General features: G+C 44.2%; 1 protein-coding gene across 4 annotated transcripts in view; it reads right to left on the bottom strand.

Moving 5' to 3' along the window:
* Positions 1–10,676, bottom strand: part of NPC1 (NPC intracellular cholesterol transporter 1) — a 50,814-nt gene extending 40,138 nt beyond the window's left edge. For 3 of the 4 annotated variants that reach the window (XM_058556800.1, XM_058556803.1, XM_058556802.1), the window contains exon 1: positions 10,547–10,676. In XM_058556800.1, coding sequence (XP_058412783.1) covers positions 10,547–10,603 — 57 coding nt within the window. In that variant the 5' untranslated portion in view covers positions 10,604–10,676. The remainder of the gene's footprint in view (positions 1–10,546) is intronic. The other variant, XM_058556801.1, reaches the window with a different exon arrangement.
* Between the last annotated feature and the right edge of the window lie 10,882 nt (positions 10,677–21,558).

Here is a 21,558-nt window from a genome sequence, read left to right as displayed (position 1 = left end):
AAGGGCGACTCATACTCCCCATGTGAGAGTCACAAGGCTGTTGAAAATTCAGAAGGGGAGGAGTGCAGTGAATCATCGCGTCAGCACAGCCACCAGGCTCCAGCAAGCTAGCCTGCAAAGTCTTGCAATCATCTGTCCCAGAGGGAAACAAGGGACATCGCAGAAGCAACCACGGCTTCCAAGACACCTGGTGGAAAAGCCATTTAAAAAAAATCTGAATAGAAGCAACAGCATGAATTCTCTCCAGTGACAGTGGCACATGGCCCACACATATGCAAGGAGCTAAGTCAGTCTGGGTTGGTCCCCAGCGTCAAGATACAAATCCACAACAGTCCCTGAAGCCCTAAGATCATGAAAGAAGAAACAGGCAGGAGGCTGGGGTATATATGTGGGGAATCTAAGGGGTCAATATAACGTGTCTCTGAATTTATTCTTCAAGTATTTTAAAGCGGAACTTATGACTTACCCCTTTGTTAGGCCACAAGAGAGGGAAATTAAACAAATGAGGGAAGTGACAAGTATTCAACACTACCACATACCAAACCTTTGGCAAAATTCCACTACCATTTTTACATAAAAAGAAAAACAATTATTTCCATAAACCTGGCGATTCTAGGCAAAGTATTGCAACTTTGGGTTTCCAACTAAAAACTTATTATCCATCTACCAAAATCTGAACAGGCAAAAGCTGACTAAGGAGGCAGGGATACCGCTGTTGCTGACATGTAATTTAAATACGGGGACCCCTCCCTAAACCCCACACAATTCTCAACAGACCAGTAGGGCAAGCAGGTCCAGGCCTGGGGGCACACTGGCATGTCACCAGCCAGAGTGGCAGAAATCCAGTCAACAAACCAGACTGGCACGACAGACAGGATGGGTGTCTGGAGTCTAAGTTCCCCTTCTTCGGCACTATCAAAGAAAATAAAGATGACCCAATGTGGTTAGGTTCCTAGCCACAAAGATCATCTTCTATAATCCACATCATTTATTTCAAAGCAAAGTTGTTTCACTCATCTGGCAGAAGAGAGGTGGGGGAGAGGAGAGGCGCAGAGCAGTCAGGAGTCCTGGCTTCTGCTCCTCAGCACTCACCAGGCTCCTAAGACATGTGCTTGCTGAGCCGGATCACACCTGGAGCAGGTTACTTAACCGTGCTGAGCACTTTTCCTACCTGTGAACCGCAGCGATAACCTCCGCTTATCTCACAGGTTTGGTGTGAAGATCAAACAAAGGAATACATGTAGCAGTACTTAGTAACCTACAGAGCACCATACAGTCAAATGTAAGGAATTATTCTAAATGTCTTCCAACCGTCTGGGACCTCAGCAAAGAGGTTCCAATGTCCTGAAGAAAATAAACAGCTGAGTTTCTTTGGGCCCAGGAAAACAGGGCTCCACTCCACTCTCAGGTTCGCTTCCCCGTCACCCCGCCTAAAGCAGCAGCCCTAAGCCAGGGGCCCAAGGCACTTACGAGCCACGTACTGTGTACTAGGCGCTGGCTTACCTGCTCTTCATGGATTAACCCAAATAATCCTCACAACAAATTGATGAGGGAGATGCTAATATTATACCCATTTTACAGACGAGGAAATGGAGACAGAGAGGCTAAATAACTTGTCCAAGAGCGGCAGAGCCAGGATTCAAACCAGAACATTCTAGTTCCAGAAACAGACTCTCAATAAAATATAATCAACTGAGTAATTAAGGTCCTCTGGCATTACACCACTCCCTACCTGTGCAAGGCAGGAGCACGTGTGCACTCACTCACAGCTGTACCGGCGGGGGAGGCCTCTTTCTGCCCTTAAATCTCTCTCTCTCTCTGTCTCCTCTCTCCTCACCTACAGCTGAACATGAGAGCCGGTCTCCCTCACCCACAGGCCCGGCTGGAGCAGCGTTCCTGAGCCTCCTTGGGGACCTCCATCACCTGACCTCTTTCTCTTCAGGATTTTCAACCTCATCTCTTTGTTGATCCCTTCACCTGCTCCTGCCTATAAACACTGCTCCAATTTCATTCTCCTCCTCAAACCACCCCCAGCTTCTCTCCAGCCGCACTTCCAACTACCTGCCTGACTACCCCAGGTGCTCGAAAAGAAACTAATCCTCCCTCCAAAGCCTCCTCCATCGCCAAGCCTTCTTCATCAGGGTTTAAAGGCTAGGCACCTTTCAGATGGGAACCTTTCCCGGAAGCTCCCAGCGCGGTCTCCCACGCCCCTTCTCTACGGAGCCCACAGCCACCCTTTGTCAGCCTCGTCACCTCCCATCCAGACCTCGGCAATGTCTCCTAGGCACAGCTGCCACCTGGCTCTTCCTAAGCTGTGGCTCCAAAGTTTTCCGATGCTCAGAAACCTACAATCCACCCTTCCTGTCACCCAGAGAAGTCCCTAAAACATTTTCCACGTCTAATGCTTTAAGTCGTGCTTGCTTATCGGAACCAAGGCAGAACATTGCCAGACGGCCAAATCACAGACCTGGACCAAACCAGAAAGGTCCAACATGGCGATGGGGTGCCCTGCGCAAGGGCAAGAAGGGAAGATCTGCGCACGCCCCAACTGCCCCCCGCCCTGAGCCTATGATGCAGAGACCCCTCCCCCTTCACATCCCATAAGAACCCTGCTCACCTTCTCTTCTGGGAGAAGGTGTTTTAGAGCATGAGCTCTCCCTTCTCCAGTTGTTGATCAACAAATAAAGTTTCTGCTCTGAATATTCCGAAGCTGGTCTCATTCTATTGGCGTGAGCAGCTCCAAGCAAAAGGACTCACTTGAGGGTCACCGGTCCCTTAGGCTCGGTAATATTCTCATAGCCTGTGAGACAAACTCCAGATGCCTCACCTGGCTCTGTTGAGCACTCTCATCTCCTACTCTTCCTTCCCTTCTGTCCCACTTTAAGTGGGACTTGCCTGTGACTGAGGCTACCTACCCGAGGCCTGGCTGGTTGGAAGCTGGAGCTCTTATCCTCACACCGCACTGAGGGTCACTCCTCAGTGGACCACTGGCTGGGCAATGCTCATCTCTGTATCCCACCAAGAACCTAGCTGGCATCCAAGCCACTGGATTTCCAGTCTCCAAATCACCACAGCACAGCGGGCAGTCAGGACTTGACTGATGAAGATGACAGATACATCTTAAGATCCCTGGACTGTCAGAGCAGCACATGCTGACACTGAGACCAAGGATGCACCCTGCAATGAAGAGCTCACGTACAGGCCACACACTTCCCTTCTAAGCAAAGCATCTGATTTCCAAAAGTAAGGTGTCCGGCTGAAAGCTGCCTTTACTACGATACAAGGACACTTGGTGCTGATGTCATATCAATAATATTCACTTGGGGAAGGCAGTGTTATGCCCAATACTGAAATAAAACATGAGCTCAGATGTCCTCCACCATATAAGAGAAAAACCCAGTGACAAGGACTACAGAGAGCAGTTCTCAGTTATCACTCTGAGGTTAAACAGAAGAGTGACAATCATATCAAACAGGATCAAAGACCATGGGTCTGAATGTCACTTGACATTTCTGGAGTCTCTAATAACAGGCCTTGTTAAAGCTCCACGTAAGGATCAGGGGCGGGGGTCCAAGTCCAAAGCATGATAACAATTCTTCACAGTTCATCTCGTGGTCACCAACCAGTCTTACAGAGCTATTCATAACCATAAGAACCATCTTATTTAAGCATTTTAAAAATCTGCCAATTCTATGGGGGCTGGCCCAGTGGCACAGTGGTTAAGTTTGCGCGCCCAGCTTTGGTGGCCCGGGGTTCGCAGGTTTGGATCCTGGGCGTAGACCTACACCACTCATCAAGCCATGCTGTGGCGGCATCCCACATACAAAATAGAGGAAGACTGGCACAGATGTTAGCTCAGGGCCACTCTTCCTCAAGCAAAAAGAGGAAGATTGGCAACAGGTGTTAGCTCAGGGCCAATCTTCCTCACCAAAAAAAACTGCCAATTCCTAAAATGTTAACAATAAATTTTATTTTCTTTAATTACAGAAGCAATACCATGCATCACAAATATTCAAAGAGCACACGTGTATATGAAATAACACTGAAAGCTCCTCCCCACTTCTCCACCTCCCACCCCACTTCTCAGATTTAACCAGTGTTAATTTATTAGATCTATGTCTTCCAGGCTTCTAATTCCTCCCTACAGGCAAACCTATACAGATGTGTACACACAAGAGCATACAAGGGCAATACCTTTTAAACAGCCCTTTCACAGATAAATCTCTACTACCCTCCACAGACTGGCTTTTGGCTCTACTTGAACTGCCCTTAACGGTATTTATGTGGGTCCCCAAGGCCAGACTCGAGTCCTTGTCTCTAGCCCTACTGTTTTCTCCGAGGTTTCAGTCCTGCCCATCTTGGAAGTCCTCACTTCTCACAAGCCTCTCCCAAGACTCACTGCCTCCACCAAATATAGCTCTGACTCCTTTCACCTGGTTCCAGCCCCAGTACTCCCCCGGTCAGGCGGGCTGTCCTGGAGCAGAGGCAGGTCAGCCCTAGGCAGCACCTGGCTGATGTTCAGGGCATCCATCCTCACTGCTCAGGTCAGCAGGTGTTCTGCACCCATTGCTCTGAGAGCAATATCTGTTTCTGTCACGTACACTCCACAAGCTCCCATGTGGATCCACAAGGGCAGGAGTGGCTAAACTCTCCCTTAGAGGGCCAAATATTAAATACTGTAGGCTTGTGGGCCACAGGTCCACAGACAACAGGTAAATGATGGGGGTGGGCCTGTCCCAAGAAAACTTTATTCACAACAACAGGCTCTGGCCAGGCCATAATTTGCTGGCTCCTGCCCTAGGATCAAGCAGAATATTTATGAGAATCGCAAAGTTGTGTCTGTGGGGAGAGGTTGCAAGAGTCTTTTCTTGCTTTTGTCTCAACTCCCCCATAAGACCATAAAATCCTAAATGCAGAGCCCAGGTATTACGCTTCCTCTGAAATCCCCTACAGTACTCATCCAGTGTTCACTGATTCAGAAACCATCAAAACTCACCATGAGTTGAAGGAGTTCCACTGGATTATGTAAGAAGTTGAGAAGTGAGAACTGCTGGTTTGGGCTTTAATCCAGGACTTAGTAGTTACAAGGCTAGACCATCTCTACTTTTAAAGGTTAGATCATATGGATATTTCACAACATACTCCAGAGTTTAATTATTGGGTATATGACTGGATAGGAAAGCTTCTTTCAATAATAACAGGAATAGTTCAGGAAAGGCTAAAAAAAAAAAAATGCCCCTTCTGGTATACTTCAACTATAGCAATTGCTAAATCAGACCGTAATAGGAGGCTCCACGAAAGCACATCTGGTCATATGGAGAAGCTCTAAACATTAGCAACAGAATCCTATACTCCAGGCTGCCTTTAATGAATCCTGCTGAAATATTAATACTAACTCATATTCAAATGCTTATAGAACATCAACCACGTGCTAGGCACAGTGAAGAGGTTTCTCCCTCATTGCCTCATTTCCCAGACACCCTTTGAAGCAGTATCATAGCATTTTACAGGTAAGAAAACTAAGGTTCAGAGAAGATTCTCTATTGAGGTCACATGGCTCATAAGTGACAAAACCAGTAATGGGAATCAAGATTTTGAATGCCAAGTTCAGCATTCTCCATCCTATCCCTGTATCCCCACTCCCCAGCTGCTGCACTGTTCAAACTCCAGCTCAGTTTGTACACAGATGTAGCCTCAGATTTTGACAGTGCACCAGAGATGGGCTGTCCCATCCACTAGTGGCCTTCTTTCTACACAAACTTGTTCACTTGCAGAAATAATGACTACCATTTACATCTTTTTAAGTACATCTCCAGGCAGCTGTCAAGTGATGACACATTTCCTCAGTACCACTGACTGTCCTCAACTCCAAGCCTGCACTCGGCCACCCCACGGCAGGCGGAGTGCAGAGCCGGGTCCTCTCACCTCTGCCACTGTCCTGGATGCGTAGAGGTCATGGCAGAACCTGGAGACACACCCAGCTCAAGCTCCAGCGAGGGGAGAAGGAGAGGCCTCCGCAGGAAGCAGAGGGGCTGGCCTGGCAAGTCAGGACAACGCAGGATGGGATGGAGGGAGTAGCACTAGAATCCTGTCCAGAGGTTAAGCTCCCTGCTGTTTCCTTTGCAGTCAAGTAGGCGGACCAAATGGCAGGACATTTGGGGTGGAGGCTGGCCTGGTCTGACTTCAACTGATGGAAATCTTGGGAACTCTGTTTTACAGCCAACTGGCATAAACATATCCACATAACAAAGGATAATTTGTGTGAACACCAAGCTCGCCTGTAGATAAGTGTTTAAGTCACAGTTTTAGAGTTAGATGGGCTCAGCTAGTCTTCACTTGATAGATAACTCCTCTAGCTTGCAGTTTCCTTAAGTGACTTGCCCACAGTCATACTACTAGTTAGTATTAGGCATTTATGAGCTCCAGTACCCTCAAGTTTGAAAAAACAACCCAAAAGCCACAAGACAAAAACAAAACCATGAAAGTAGGTGGGAATATATACCGCCTGCAGGCTTTTTCCTATGGAATGTTCACAGAGCATGGCAACTGAACCTTGGGTCAAGCCAGCAGGCTAAATCTACCCCTGATTTACCACTGGCTTTTGCAGAAGCCACACTGGAGCCAGGAGCATGCCTTGAATGAGATGCCTTATTGGCCAAGGGGAACATCTGCTGAACAGCCATCAACTTGCCTTGCTAAACATGAATAATCTGGTAACAATATTTTGAATTTGAATAAATTAGAGCATAGAAGTCAGAGACGGTGGCTCAAGCCCCCAGTCTGCCATTTACTAGCTATGTGACCTTGGGGCAAACTTGAGCCTTAACACTCACATCTGCAAAACAGGAAAAAGAGCATCACACCTACCTAAAGGGGTTCTGTGAGGTTAAAACAAGCTCAGACGTGTCATGGCAGGCAGCACTATGCAAAAGTTAGGTAACTCCTTTTTCTTTAGTCTCTTGTAATCTAGAATGTCATTTTAAAACAGCGCTATTGAGATAATTTACCATAAAATTCACCCTTTTCACGTATACAGTTGAATGGTTTTTAGTAACAATTAGGTAACTTCTCCCCCATTGTCTCCAGTTTTCCTCTTGTCCACCACCCCTGAAGCATTAATTCACCCTCCAAAGTTCAGCTCAAAAATGGACTCCCCAAAACATTTGTCCTTATCTTTATGAGAGTACTTTCCATTGTAATTTTTTTAATGTATTCACCCTTCCTCCCATCAACTATGAACAAGACAGGGATAGTAACTACTAACATTCACATAGCACTTTATAGACATCTTTCCACATAGGTTAATTCTTTTGATCTACTTTTGTATCCTACACTGTGTCCATAGCAACCACTTTATATTTATGAAATTAGTGAATGACAGTAGTTTGAGGTCCTCTGTGGCCTAAGGATAGTAATAAGAACAAATTTTAAAGCTTCCTTCTCAAAACCTCCAACAGCACACTTGCATCAGAGAGAGGGTTTTTTTTTTTTTTAAGTTTTCTTGACAAAGCAAATATTCCAAAGACTAAGAGGCATGGTCCAAGCACAGGGAAACTTGTTGGGCCACAGCTGAACACTGCTATCACCCAGAAACCAGCTGTAAATCCAGTCCTGATCTCCACCAGCCTCTGAATCCCTCCCCATCTTGCCCCCTCATCTGAAGCCACTGAAGGCCCAATGATTTGGTGATTCAGAAGAGTAAAAGCCAAGAGTCCTGGCCATATTGCAGATGGTAACATATAGTTCTTGCCCTCAAGGAGCCTGCAATCCAGTAGTTCAATTCATACAATATTTCTCTGTCTTTCCACAAGCGCCCTGAGAAGTAGGCATAGCTGTTAACCAATTTTACAGAGAAGGAGACAGGTGCCATAGGATAACTGGTCTGCCCAAGATCACTCTTGGTAAGAGGAAGAGTCAAGACCCACCCCCAGGTCTCTGAACTCAAAAGTCTTTTGCCAGGCAGTAAATGCTGCCGCAGCAGTTTCAACAAAGATTTAGGACTTTAGAGGGATGGCATTTTAGTTGGGGGAACAGGATAACAATGTCACGGATGATGTAGCATTGAACTGGCCTTCAAAGATAGGCAGGGTTTTGAGAGTAAGCAGTTTAATTTGGCTGGAGCGCTGACGCCCTTTACAGAGCTGTGGCTGAAAGGGCAGAAAGGGGCACCTGAGATCAGATTAGAGATGGCCCAATCCAGGCTTCTGCAGTAGGTAATGTGTCATCCTTAAAACACCCCAAAAAGCATCCCTTTCAGGAGTGGAGGGTGGGATAGGGTGACCCTGGAATGAGATGATACCATCTTCACGCCCAGAGGGATTCTTTGTTCCGGGTAATGGGACAAACACTGAAGGAATACAAAGACCTATTCAGCAAGTCGTTTTCTTTCTGCCCACTTGCTAAAATAAAAAAACCTCATCTTCTTTTGATTACTTCTGTTAGTAAGACATCTGATCACAGCATCCATCAAGGAGTGGGAGACACTGGGAAAGATTACCCACATTTGCTCCAGTTTCAGATGGTTATTCTTCAATGCTCTCAGGCCGAAAGGATAACTCATTTCCAACCTCGGGAAAAGCCATTTTAACGGCTGAATTCCTACCCAAGCCTCACTCTGTCCCAAGCTCCCCAAGAAAAAGTTTATAAAAACTACAGTCAGGAGAGATATATACTATTTCTCAAAACTGCAGACATTATTTGGACGACCACAAGGTTTAAAAACCATGCAGTCTAGTAATGCTATTTCATCCTCTGTAAAAATTTAAAATTATGAAAAGCAAAAATTCCCCCAAAATGTATTTCAGGCCTTACAAAGGACAGTTAGTCTGTAATCCCATGACAGAACTTTCTTAGTGCTCAGACTGAACCCAAAGGAGCTGCTATCACAGGTAAGTATTCTAAAAGACCCCTCCCGCCCATCTGTTCAGGTGTACCGAGAGCCTCGCAGACACGAGGGAGTTAATTTGCAGACTAACGACAGGAATGTTTCCAGTTCAGATTTACAGAACTTCTCAAGGATTCTAAGTGTTTTGCAAGAGACTCATGACCAACCTCTGACCTAGCCTGAAAGTCCTAGGAGGAGAGCCCAGTATCCAAGGCCGGCCATCAGCCTTGGATACTGCCTTGAGGTAAAAGGATTTCAGAGGTAAATTACAGCTACTTAATGTGAAGCCTAACTATTAGATCCCTACCTAAAACTCTAGGAAACTGAATCGCTGTATTTTCTTTAGGCACATAAATGTTATTAGTCCTTGAATTTTTACTATATTGATGAGGTCTCTCCATATACCATGTTACTTAATAACCCCAATAATCCTATGAAGTTTTATCTTCAGAAAAAACTGAGCCTTGAAAGAATAACGTGCCCAAAGCCACAGAGCTAGTAAGCAGTCTAGCCGCTGATCCCATCCCACTGCCTCCCCTCCTAACCAGGCACCAGATGTGTGCTCCTCCACAAGCCCACAGTGCTGGGGATCCCCCCATACACAAGGGAAGAGGAAGCCACAGCTCTTCTCCTGGTGTCAGGTCCTTACTGAGTCAGCATCACCTATTTCTGCCTGAGAACTACAGAGAAGTTTAAGGTGAGGTTTTCCTAGTCCAGGGAAACCCCTTAATCTGCCTTCCCCTCTGATTCACTATCCCTTCATTACTGACACACCTAGAGTGTGTACAAGGGCACAGGATTCCCAGAGGCTCACTCATCTTTCATCCTGATCCGGTTTAATCAGCACTATATCCTTAAACATTACTTCCGACCCCCATAGTTTTAAAGGAGAAAATCACAGACACACAAACAGCAGTGAGGTGCTCATGCTCAAGGCTACTAAACCAAGGAAAAGCCGACCCAGAGAGTCAGGACATCGAGTTCCAGGGCCCATCCTGTCGCTAGCTAGAACTATGACAAGGGGAAATTCAATTACCCCCTCACCACCCCCCTCCGTGGGCCTCAGTTTCCAAAGATGTAAAAGGGAATTAGTTGATAAGAAGTAACTTGCACTCTTTAGAAGATCGAGCTGACTTACGTCAAGTACTTAGGACTATTCTAATTTGATGCTTGATGAATTATTTCCTTTCTTTACCTTCCCTCCCAACTTCATCTTTAGGGGAGCAGAAGGGGAAATAAAGTGGTCGGATCTTCTAAATATATTCATCGAGTTCGAGTGCATGTGGCAGATTTTTTTTTTAAAGGCAGGTTAAATAAATAAGATTCTTATCCCTCTCTACCCCTTTTCCTCCTTCCCTCGGCTCCCACATCCTAAACCCAGAAATTAGGTGACCACAGCTGAATGAGCTCAAAACAGGTCAGCAAGAAGCTCCCAGTTGCCATCCCCTTGCAGACCTCAGGGACAAGTGCCTGGCTGCAGAGAGAAACCGGAGACATGGGGGACCTCCAGGGGCTCCACTGCTAGACCAACTTCCCCGGGACCGGCTGGACCCGCGCCCCTCGGGGGACGGGGGCGCCTGAGCCGCTGCATGGCCCGCCGCCCCCCAACTCGCGGCCCCGCCAAGTCCCCACAGCCTGCCCGGGTGGCTGGCAGCCGCTCACCTGCGCGGGACAGAGCAGCAGCAGGAGGAGGCTGAGGGCCGGGCCGCGCGCGCCCATGCTGCGGCGGGGCAGGGAGAGGACGCCGGCAGCGGCTCGGCCGGCTCGTCGTCCCGGGCTGTCTCAGGACACCGCGCCGGCTGATTCAGGGAGCGGGCGTCAGAGGCGGCGGGCTGCGCGCGCAGGTCAGGAAGGAACTAGGCGTCGTCGGCTCCTCCCCCTTTTGGGGGAGGCGCAGCTGCCGTGACGCCCTGGGCCAGTTCTGGGGCGGGGCCGGCCCGGGGTGGGCGGGACAGGGGCGAGGCCCAGACGGGGCGGGGGCGGGGCCCGACCGGGCAGTGCCAGGCCGGCGGCACGACCTCCTCCGCCCTGCGGCTTCTCGGGCCGAGGCGTGCGGCCGGGACTCCCCGAGCCGGGGAGATGAACTTTTGGAATCCGGCCTGGGAGGATATTTCTAGAGTTGTGCCAAAAGTGTATGGTTTTGATGCTTTAAATCATTTCTCCCGTTTGTCTTTCCTGAGTTGGAGACCTTGTGCGAGAAGGTTTTAGCGAATGGGAGTGCTTGGAGACTGTTTTCCCAATTAAGACCCCACTCCTCAGCGGAATATGTGTTTATTTCGGCCCCAAATAGCACTCCGAGCAAGTTCTCCCGAGCCCAGTCACCCCGAAGGAATCCACCCCTGGGCGCTTGTAGCAAACCTCGGGGCGGAGCCGCGCTGTGGCCTGACTGTGTTGTGATCCGAGAGAGCGCGAGGGGAGGAGTGCGGCGGTGGGCGGCGCTGCTGAGCCACCCAATCTCCGTTCACTGGCCTCTCAGCCCACGTTCGGAAAAGCGCTAGAACCGCTCTATCTGCTGGCGGAGCCAAGCGTGGCAGTGAAGCCGTGGGGGGGCTTCCCGTCACCCCCGGGAAGTTTGACCCAGAGATGGGACCGGAGTCCATTTTTTTTGTTCTAAGTCAAGTAACACAAAGATAAAGGAGAAGCATTTTCATTTTTGAGCTTTGCACTTATCATAATCTTTTTTGGTCTTGCACTTATTTTTATTATATGCATTTCCGGTAACATTTCCCCTCTGACTTCAATTATTGAGACCTCTCAAAAGCATGAGTCATTTCCATTTTGAAGTTAAGGAAATGGAGGTAAGGATCTCTTCTCCCAACAGGAGAAGCCAGTTTACAATGAAAAGACAATATCCAGCTGCAACAATGATCAGACCCAGTGCCAGTAGAACCATGATGTAGGTGACATTCTCATCCCTACTCTACAAAGCGGCTGATTCAGTTACTGTCTTTGCCTCCCCACCTCCTCAGCCCTGTGATGTCCACCTGGCTGGCTCCGCACTAAAACTATAGGGATTTCCTCTGGATCTTCAGCCCTAGATTTTCCTTGACGACCTCCTGGCGCTCATCCAACTGTGTGCTCTCCTGCTCCTGGTGAACTGAGATAAAGTAGTATGCTGTAATGCAGGGGTCCTCAGAGTGTTGTCGCTGAACCAGCAGCAGCAGCAGTACCTGGGACCTTGTTAGAAACGCAAATTCCCGGTTGCACTCTAGACCCACTGAGTCAGAGACTCTGGGTATGGGCCCAGCTGGTTGTGTTTTAACAAGCCCTCCAGGTGGTTCCAGTGCACACTCAAATTCCAGAACACTGCTGTAATGTATTCTCTGGATCCTGGTAGATTAGTTGCTCTTCTAAGTTTAGTACAGTCCTTATGGGAAAAAACAAACAAACCAACAAAAATCTTTACTAAATGATTGACTTGAATAAAGGAAATTTCAAGCACCATATGAGACATTCTGGAATGGGCAGAAATTTCGATGCCCCACAAATTGTGTCCACCATTCACTAAAACTGTAACAGATCTTAAGTTAGCATGAAGGAAGGCATCTTAGGGAAAGCAGCAATATTTTAACTATGACCCTGACTCACTAGTCTCTGAGAATGCACTCTAGCCTAGATGATTAAGCTCCTCTTGCTTTTGCAAAATACATGAGCTGCTAGTTCTATGACTTTGCTTACATATGTCTCCCAGCTGTGATAAGATAACTTTGTTCTCTGAGTTCCCCAGGAGCGTGATGGCCTCCAGAAAGAAAAATGCTGCATTGGTATCCATCACGAATGACAAAAGAAAGATAATGTGGTGTCTTGAAGTTGGTCACACCTGATGGTCAACATCCTTAAACACCCTCCTTCCCTACTCATTTCCCCTATATAACTGCCTCAAGATTCTGTGTGATTTTAAGATGGTTCTTTAGGACACTAGTCTGCCATCCTCCGATTATGCTAGCTAATCGGAAAATAAATTTTCCTTTCTCAACCACTGGCTTGTTTGCAATTGATTGGCACCAGATTGTGGTGAGCAGAAGCTGCTTTTTGCTCAGCTACAAAACAGTAACAAAAAGATCTTTTTGCCATATATTTTTGTCTGGCTCTGTTTTTCATACAGCTTCAACATGCCCAAAAGCCTAGGAAATATTTTTAAAATCAATTGTCATAGTTTTAAGAGAAATGTTTTTTGCTGATAACAAAATAATGCATGCTTATGCTAGAGACTTTGAAAATACAGAAAGGTTTAGAGACTACAATAAAAAAATAATTTATAATTCCACTACTATGGATAAGCTATGTCACATTGTGATGCACTTTCTCCTATGAAAATTGTTTTAACATAGTTGAGATCCTAAGAGAAACTTTGTTCAAATAATACTCAATATCACTATCATTATAAACACCAATTCAATATTGACTGCCTCATAATAAAGGACAAGAGGGAAAATGAAATTATTAGACATATGCCTCTTTATAAATGTGCAGAAATATCCTCCAGAAAACTTCTATGCATTTGAAGACATATATGTGAATATAATATATGGACTTTTTAAACAAGTGGGACTATATAGATACAGTTTGCAGCTTGCTTTTTTACATTTAGCAGTATGCTTCTTCACCTCACTGCTTTTACTAGCCCTATAGAATTTTCTGTGTGTATGTAACATTCCCAAAGCCAGAATGATGTAGGTCAGTCTCAGAGTAGTGCCTAAGTCAATGAAATATAGCTCACCAACCAAGTATTTCAAAATAACTCGAGTTCTCAAATTGCACTTCTGGTACATGTGAAGGGTTTGTATGGTTCCAGTAATATCGAAAAAAATCACCTTTCCTTTTCTATCTGCTTCCTCACATTCCTGAGCTTGTCTAGATTCCACAAAGCTTTGCATCTTTATGTACCCTCCGCTCTCCTCATATACTGCATCACAGAAGTCCAAAAGCTGTTGAACGTTTCCCTTAGGGAGAGAAATAAGAACACTGACCTAAGACAAAATTCTCTTTACCTAGCAGATGGAAGGGGAAGGCTAGAAATAGTCATGTTAGTAGTTTTTGATCCATTATATAATTTATTTAACCAATCTCCTGTTGGACATTCAGTTTGTCACTTTTGTTACTGGAAACAATGATGCAATGAACATCCTTGTACCTAAATCATTGTAATCATATACATATAGAACTCTTGGAAGAACTTATTGTTGGATCAAAGGAAATGTTCATTTTAATTTTTATTACTGCCAATTGTCCTCCAAACAGATTGCAGTTTATACCTTTGCCAACAACATATGGAGGTGCCTGATTCCCACATCCTTGCCAACACTTATCTTTGCCATTCTTATAGGTGAAAAATGGCATCTGATTTTACATATTTTAAAAAATATTGTGATGCTTTAATTTGTATTTTATTAATTATTAGTGAGATTAAGAATCTTTTGGGGGGCAGGCCGGTGGCTTAGTGGTTAAGTTTGCGTATTTTGCTTTGGCAGCCCGGGGTTTGCAGGTTTGGATCCCAGGCATGGACCTATGCACCGCTTATTAAGCCATGCTGTGGCAGCGTCCCACATATAAAGTAGAGGAAGATGGGCATAGATGTTAGCCCAAGGCCAATCTTCCTCAGCAAAAAGAGGAAGATTGGCAACAGATGTTATCTTAGGGCTAATCTTCCTCACCAAAGGGGGAAAAATAATCTATTCATTTATAAATGATTTTATTTCTTTTTCTGTGTTCTTCATTTTCTGTTAGATATTCTTTTTCATATTGATTTGTAAAAGCTCTTTATTTATTAAGAAAATTAACTTGGTCTAGGATATGTGTTGCACATACTTTTACTAATTTACTAGTTTTCAGGATTATAAAAAATTATTTCATGTTTTCTTTTAGAGTTTTAATGATTTCATGAAAATAATGATCCATCTGGAATTATTTTGCTGTGATGAGTGATGTAAGGACCCAGCCCCCCTCATCCCCCAAAGGCTAGGCAGTCACATGGATACCTGCTCCTCTTAAGATCATCATTGGTTTTGTGTGGCCAAGTCCAATGACAACTCCTTTGGTCTCATCTCACTTGATCTCTTAGTAGCGTTCCACATGAATAATCTTGCTGTCCTCCATAAAGCATGTTCTTCTTTAACCGTCACTCTCCTGGGTTGCCTCATTGGCTAAGCACCAACTATATCTCATCTTCTAGACTAGGGATGTATATTCATGTTAATAAAATTTCATTACAATGAAATAATTTTGATTTCTTTTACTATAGAAGCTTTTTTTTACCTTCTGCTGATGTGGAAACTTCAAAGTAGGCAGTGATTCAAGTGAGCAAAGAAAAAGGAATGCCTCACTACTGCACAGACTGCAAGCTTGCCTGGTTTCTACTCAAAAACTGAAGTTCAATAATAGAAAATGAAGATAGAGCTGGGCTTCTGGGGTACTAGGATGCAACCAACTTCGCCTGGTGATATCTGAGCCAGTTGCTGATGGACCTGTCGCTGCTTCACCTTGCTCACATTTTTTTACTTTTCCCCCTTGTGTTAGTCAGCTCAGGCTGCTGTAACAAAATACCATAGACTGGGTGGCTTAAAAACGGGGATTTATATCTCACCATTCTGGAGGCTGAGAAGTCCAACATAAAGATACCAGCCTGTTCACTTTCTGGTGAAGGTTCTCTTCCTGGCTTGTAGATGGCCACCTTCTTCCTGTGTGCTCACACAGCCTTTCCTTGGTGCATGTGTGTGAAGAGAGAGAGAGATCACTCTCTTCCTCTTCGTCTTCTGCTAAGGCCACCAATCCTATCGGATTAAGGCCCTATAGCCTTATGACCTTATTTACCTTAGATACCTCCTAAAAGTCCTGTCTCCAAATACTAACACATTGGGGGTTAGGGCTTCAACATATGAATTTTGGGGGAACACAGTTCAGTCCGTAGCACCCCTTCCTTTGCTCAGGGCTGCATTGTGACTTTTGTGAGCTCTAGTCACCTTTGCCTTTAGGGGCCCTTTCTTCCTTAAAAAAAAGACACTGAAAGTTATATTTTATAACTGTATTGGTATAAAGACAGATATAATCCAGGATGGATTTATTATTATATATTCATTATTATTATATTCTTATTTTTCTTCTTATTTTAAAATAAATTAAAATTAAAACATTTTCATGGGACCTTAAAACTATTGGGAACACTAGGCACTGTGTCTACCATGCCTAGTGGAGAAGTTGGCCTGTTTTTGCTGCTAATGCTGTATAACTCCCTGTACTATTTACAGACATTGTAAGTTTTGCTGATAGATTGCCCCAAAACGATGCAGGACCAGCAGCTAGAGCTGGCTCTAAAAGAAGCACCTGTAGGTAGTAGAAGCCTGTCCAGTTGAACAGAGGGAACAGGAGCAGATGACCAGCTCACACCTGTCTCCCTCTGTCAGGCTACACACTGCCAACACATTTTGGTGAAATATAGACCTTGAGCCTTGAGTTAAAGCCTAGGGAGTTTCAGATTGAGGATTTTTGAGACCCTCTTTGGGTAATAGACTTTTTTCTTTTTTACTTTTTTTATTAAGATATACATATATAAAGTGTACAAAGTTTACATGTACAGCTCAATGAATTTTACATACTCCACACTTATATTAGTTATCTATTACTGCATAACAAATTATCCCAAAACTTAGTGGATTAAAAGACCACTTATTATATCACAATTTCCGTCGGTGAGGGATTTGGGTGGTTCTGGGTGGTTCTGGCTCAGGCTCCCTCATGAGGTGTGGTCAAGATGTCAGCCCAGGCTACCATCATCTGAAGGCTTGACTATGGCTGGAGCATCTGCTTCCAAGATGCTGCTGGCAGGAGGCCTTGGTTCCTCTCCCTATGGCCTGCTCCATAGAGCTGCTTGAGTGTTCTCAAGCCTTGGCAGCTGCTTCCACCAAAGTGAGTGATCCAAAAGAGAGCAAGGCAGAGCCACAATGTCTTTTATGATCTATCCTCAAAAGGGACATGCCATCACGTTTGCCATTATGGGAGATCAAAATTGGCCACCTCAAAATATGTCTCTTTACCTTGATTATTTTCTCTGACGGAAATTTGACCTCCCTCACTAACTGCGTAAACAAATTTAACTCTGGGTATGGATAGACTGGCAGGGTCCTTGCTAAGCCCATTCTTATCAAAGTTCTGTTTACAAAACATTTACTTTTGTAAAGGTATCTCCCTCTCTGTCTTGGGAAGAAGAGGGGATGACCTTATCTCTGGAAACTCTTATCACTATGGAAGGAGAGGACTTAAATCTGCATACTCTTGATTGCTGTGCTTTCTGGTAACTCTTCCTGTAGCTGTCTCCTCTCCTATGCCCAACATCCTCCTTTGTCTACCTGAGTGTGCTATTTAGGGTGAAAAACCTCCACCATTTGTTGAGAAACTCAGTTTCCCTGGTTTCTCCCATGTATACATGTTATTAAATTTTTTTTTACTTTCTCCTGCTATTTGGTCTCAAGTCAATTTAATTTGTAGCCCAGCCAGAAAGGACTCGGAGTGGGTAGAGGATAGTCTTCCACCCCTTCACCATATTCTACTGATCACACAGACTAGTCCTGACACAATGTAGGAGGAGGACTACACAAAGACAAGAATACCAGAAGAGGGGAACATTGGGGGCCTTCTTGGAAGCTAGGTACCACAAATCCATGTAGCTACCACTCAGAGGAAAGCTATAGGACACTTTCAGCACTCCAGAAGACTCCCTCATGCCTTTTCCCAATCAATATTATCACCCCTCTCTGACCAAGAGGTAGCCACTATTCTATTTTCTATCACCATATATTGGTTTTGCCTTTCTTGAACTTCATATAAGTGGAATCTGGTTTGTGTCTGGTTCCTTTCACTCAACGTTATGTCTGTGAGAATCAGCCACATTGCTCATAGCAGTGGTTCACCCATTTTTATTGCTGAGTAGTACCCATGTATAAAAATACCATGGAAGCTCTGAGAACAGGAACAAAATGAGGGTGCCCACTCTCACCACTGTTATTCAACATAGTACTGGAGGTTTTGGCCAGAGTAATTGGGCAAGAAAAAGGAATAAAAGAAATCCAAATAGGCAATGAAGAAGTGAAACTCTTGCTGTTTGCAGACTACATGACTTTATATATAGAAAATCCTAGAGAATCCATTGGAAAACTATTAGAAATAATCAACAACTACAGCAAAGTTGTGGGGTACAACATCAACTTACAAAAATCAGTTGTATTTCTATATTCCAATAATGAACTAAGAGAAAGAGAACTCAAGAAGACAATCTCTTTCACAATCACAACAAAAAGAATAAAATATCTAGGAATAAATTTAACCAAGGAGGTGAAAGACCTATACAATGAAAACTATAAGACATTATTGAAAGAAATCGATGATGACATAAAGAAATGGAAAGATATCCCATGCACATGGATTGGAAGAATAAACATAGTTAAAATTTCCACACTGCCTAAAGCAATCTACAGATTCAGTGCAATCCCAATCACAATCCCAATGACATTCTTCAAGGAAATAGAAAAAAGAATACTAAAATTCATATGGGGCAACAAAAGACCCTGAATAGCTAAAGCAATCATGAGAAAAAAGAACAAAGCTGGAGGCATCACAATCCCTGACTTCAAAATATACTACAAAGTGATAGTAATTAAAACAGCATGGTACTGGTACAAAAACAGACCCACAGATCAATGGAACAGAATTGAAAGCCCAGAAATAAACCCACACATCTATGGACAGCTGATCTTCGACAAAGGAGCTAAGAACATACAATGGAGAAAGGAAAGTCTTCAATAAATGGTACTGGGAAAACTGGACAGCCACACGCAAAAGAATGAAAGTAGACCATTTTCTTTCGCCATACACAAAAATTAACTCAAAATGGATCAAAGACTTGAAGGTAAGACCTGAAACTATAAAATTCCTGGAAGAAAATATAGGCAGTATACTCTTTGACATCGGTCAGAGGGATCTTTTCAAATTCCATGTCTACTTGGACAAGTGAAACAAAAGAAAAAATAAACAAGCGGGACTTCATCAGACTAAAGAGCTTCTGCAAGGCAAAAGAAACCAGGATCAAAATGAAAAGACAACCCACCAGCTGGGAGAAAGTATTTGCAAATCATATATCTGACAAGGGGTTAATCTCCTAATAATATATAAAGAACTCACACAACTGAACAAGAAAAAAAGAAACAACCTGATCAAAAAAGGGCAGAGGATATGAACAGACATTTTTCCACAGAAGATATACAGATGGCCAATAGGCACATAGTTCAACATCACTAATCATCAGGAAAATGCAAATCAAAACTACACTAAGATATCACCTTACACCTGTGAGAATGGCTATAATCACCAAGACAAAAAACAACAAATGTTGGAGAGGTTGTGGAGAAACGGGAACCCTAATTCACTGCGAGTGGGAATGCAAACTGGTGCAGCCTCTGTGCAAAACAGCATGGAGATTCCTCAAAAAATTAAAAATAGAAATACCTTATGATCCAGCTATCCCACTATTGGGTATTTATCCAAAGAACCTGAAATCAACAATCCAAAGAGGCTTATGCACCTCTATGTTCATTGCAGCATTATTCACTACAGCCAAGAAGTGGAAGCAACCCAAGTGTCCCTCCACTGATGATTGGATAAACAAGATGTGGTATATATATACAATGGAATACTACTCAGCCATAAAAAAGACAAAATCATCCCATTTGCAACAACATGGACATGGTATTATGTTAAGTGAGATAAACCAGACAGAGAAAGACAAACACTTATGATTTCACTCATATGTGGAAGATTAACACACAGACATAGAGAACAGTTTGGTGGTTACCAGGGGGAAGGGGTTAGGGGGTGGGCACAAGGGGTGAAGGGGCACATTTATGTGGTGACTGACAAACAATAACGTACAACTAAAATTTCACAATGTTATAAACTATTATGACATCAATAAAAAAAGTGAAAAAAAAATGATGAGGTCATTAGGGTGGGTCCTAATCCAATATGACTGGTGCCCTTATAAAAAGGGAAAATTTGGACACAGAGACAGACATGCACAGAGGGAAGACAGCCATGTGAAATGGAGGGTTGGAGTAATGCATCCATAAGCTCAGGAACACCAAAGATTGCTGACAAACCACCAGAAGCTGGAAGAGGCAAAGAAAGATCCTTCCCCGGGCCGGCCCCGTGGCTTGGCAGTTAAGTACGCGGGCTCCGCTGCTGGCGGCCCGGGTTCGGATCTCGGGCGCGCACCGACGCACCGCTTCTCCGGTCATGCTGAGGCCGCGTCCCACATGCAGCAACTGGAAGGATGTGCAGCTATGACATACAACTATCTACTGGGGCTTTGGTGGGGAAAAAGATAAATAAATAAAATCTTTAAAAAAAATAAATAAATTAAAAAAAAAAAAAGAGATCCTTCCCCTACAGGTTTCAGAGGGAGGTTGACCCTGTGACACTTTGATTTTGGACCTCTAGCTTTCAGAATTTTGAAACAATAAATGTCTGTTGTTCTGAGCCACGCAGTTTGGGGTACTTTGTTATGGCAGCCTTACATGGAGGTGGTGTCTAAAGCATAGCTCAGGCTCTGACATAATTCAAAGAACACATCATTACCAGGAGACAGCTGAGACTCCAGTGGGGGTGATATCCGATTACTACTTAATGGTTACTCTCAGTAGAAAATAAAGAACACACACTGAAAAAAAAAATACCATGGCAGACATTTGAGTTGTTTCCAGTTTGGGATATTATTAATAAAATTGCTATGAACATTCTTGTACATGACTTCTGTTTCAAATATGCACTCAATTCTTTTGGGTTTTGCAATAGACTTTTAAAACTCCATACTCAAGCAAGCCGAATTTTACAGACATCATTTAAAATAGCTTACAGCTAAACTCATGACTTTAGTGTCAGTGGTTATGACTGACTTAGGAATGGGCATTGTTGGTCAGACTTATGGTAAAATATTATTCACCCTAGTAATGATGCTTGAATTGGTGATTAATCCGGTCGTCGGTTGTGGTGTAACCTCCACTCAAAGAGGATGCTACCAGTGTGGGATCACTTGAAACTTGGCAGTTTTTCACACTGGCATTCCCTTCTCTGGAGGATTCGGCCACATGACACAATTTCCTCTGCCTACAGTGGTTTCTGGTCTAATCTTTCCTAACATAAGGAGTCCACCTCCTGTAAACTGAAAGCTTCCTTTCTAAGGCTATTCTTAAATCTCCCACTGTGGGAAGTGGGCACAACAACAGCACTTCCCTCATAAAAATGTGAGGGTTAAATCCTAGTGAGGGAGGGAAGAGGAGACTGAAGATGGGAGTCGTAATTCTTTCTGCTGACAGTCAAAGCTGACAAGGCATCTAAGAACTGGAGCTCTTTAATTAATTTCCTTCAAGTGTTAAAACGTGACTTCACTCATATTTTAAAATTATCTTAAAGTATTGCTAAAAATAAGGGAAATGGCACCAGGAAAAGATTCTAAGACTTTCCAGACCCACTAGTGCATAAATTATTTAGCTGAAGGCCAAGTACAGTCAGAGAGCCTGGAGAAAATCCCTCTGTATTACTGGTTTATCTCGTGTTCGGTAGGTTAAGCAAAGAGACAGCCCAGGCGCCCAGCAAGAGGAACGTGAAATAAATTATTCTAATTTTGCCTA

Source organism: Diceros bicornis, chromosome 16 (assembly GCF_020826845.1).
Source record: "Diceros bicornis minor isolate mBicDic1 chromosome 16, mDicBic1.mat.cur, whole genome shotgun sequence".
Classification (NCBI taxonomy): Eukaryota; Metazoa; Chordata; class Mammalia; order Perissodactyla; family Rhinocerotidae; genus Diceros; species Diceros bicornis.
Note: the sequence above shows the minus strand (reverse complement) of the source record. Positions and strands in the feature narration are given on the sequence as shown.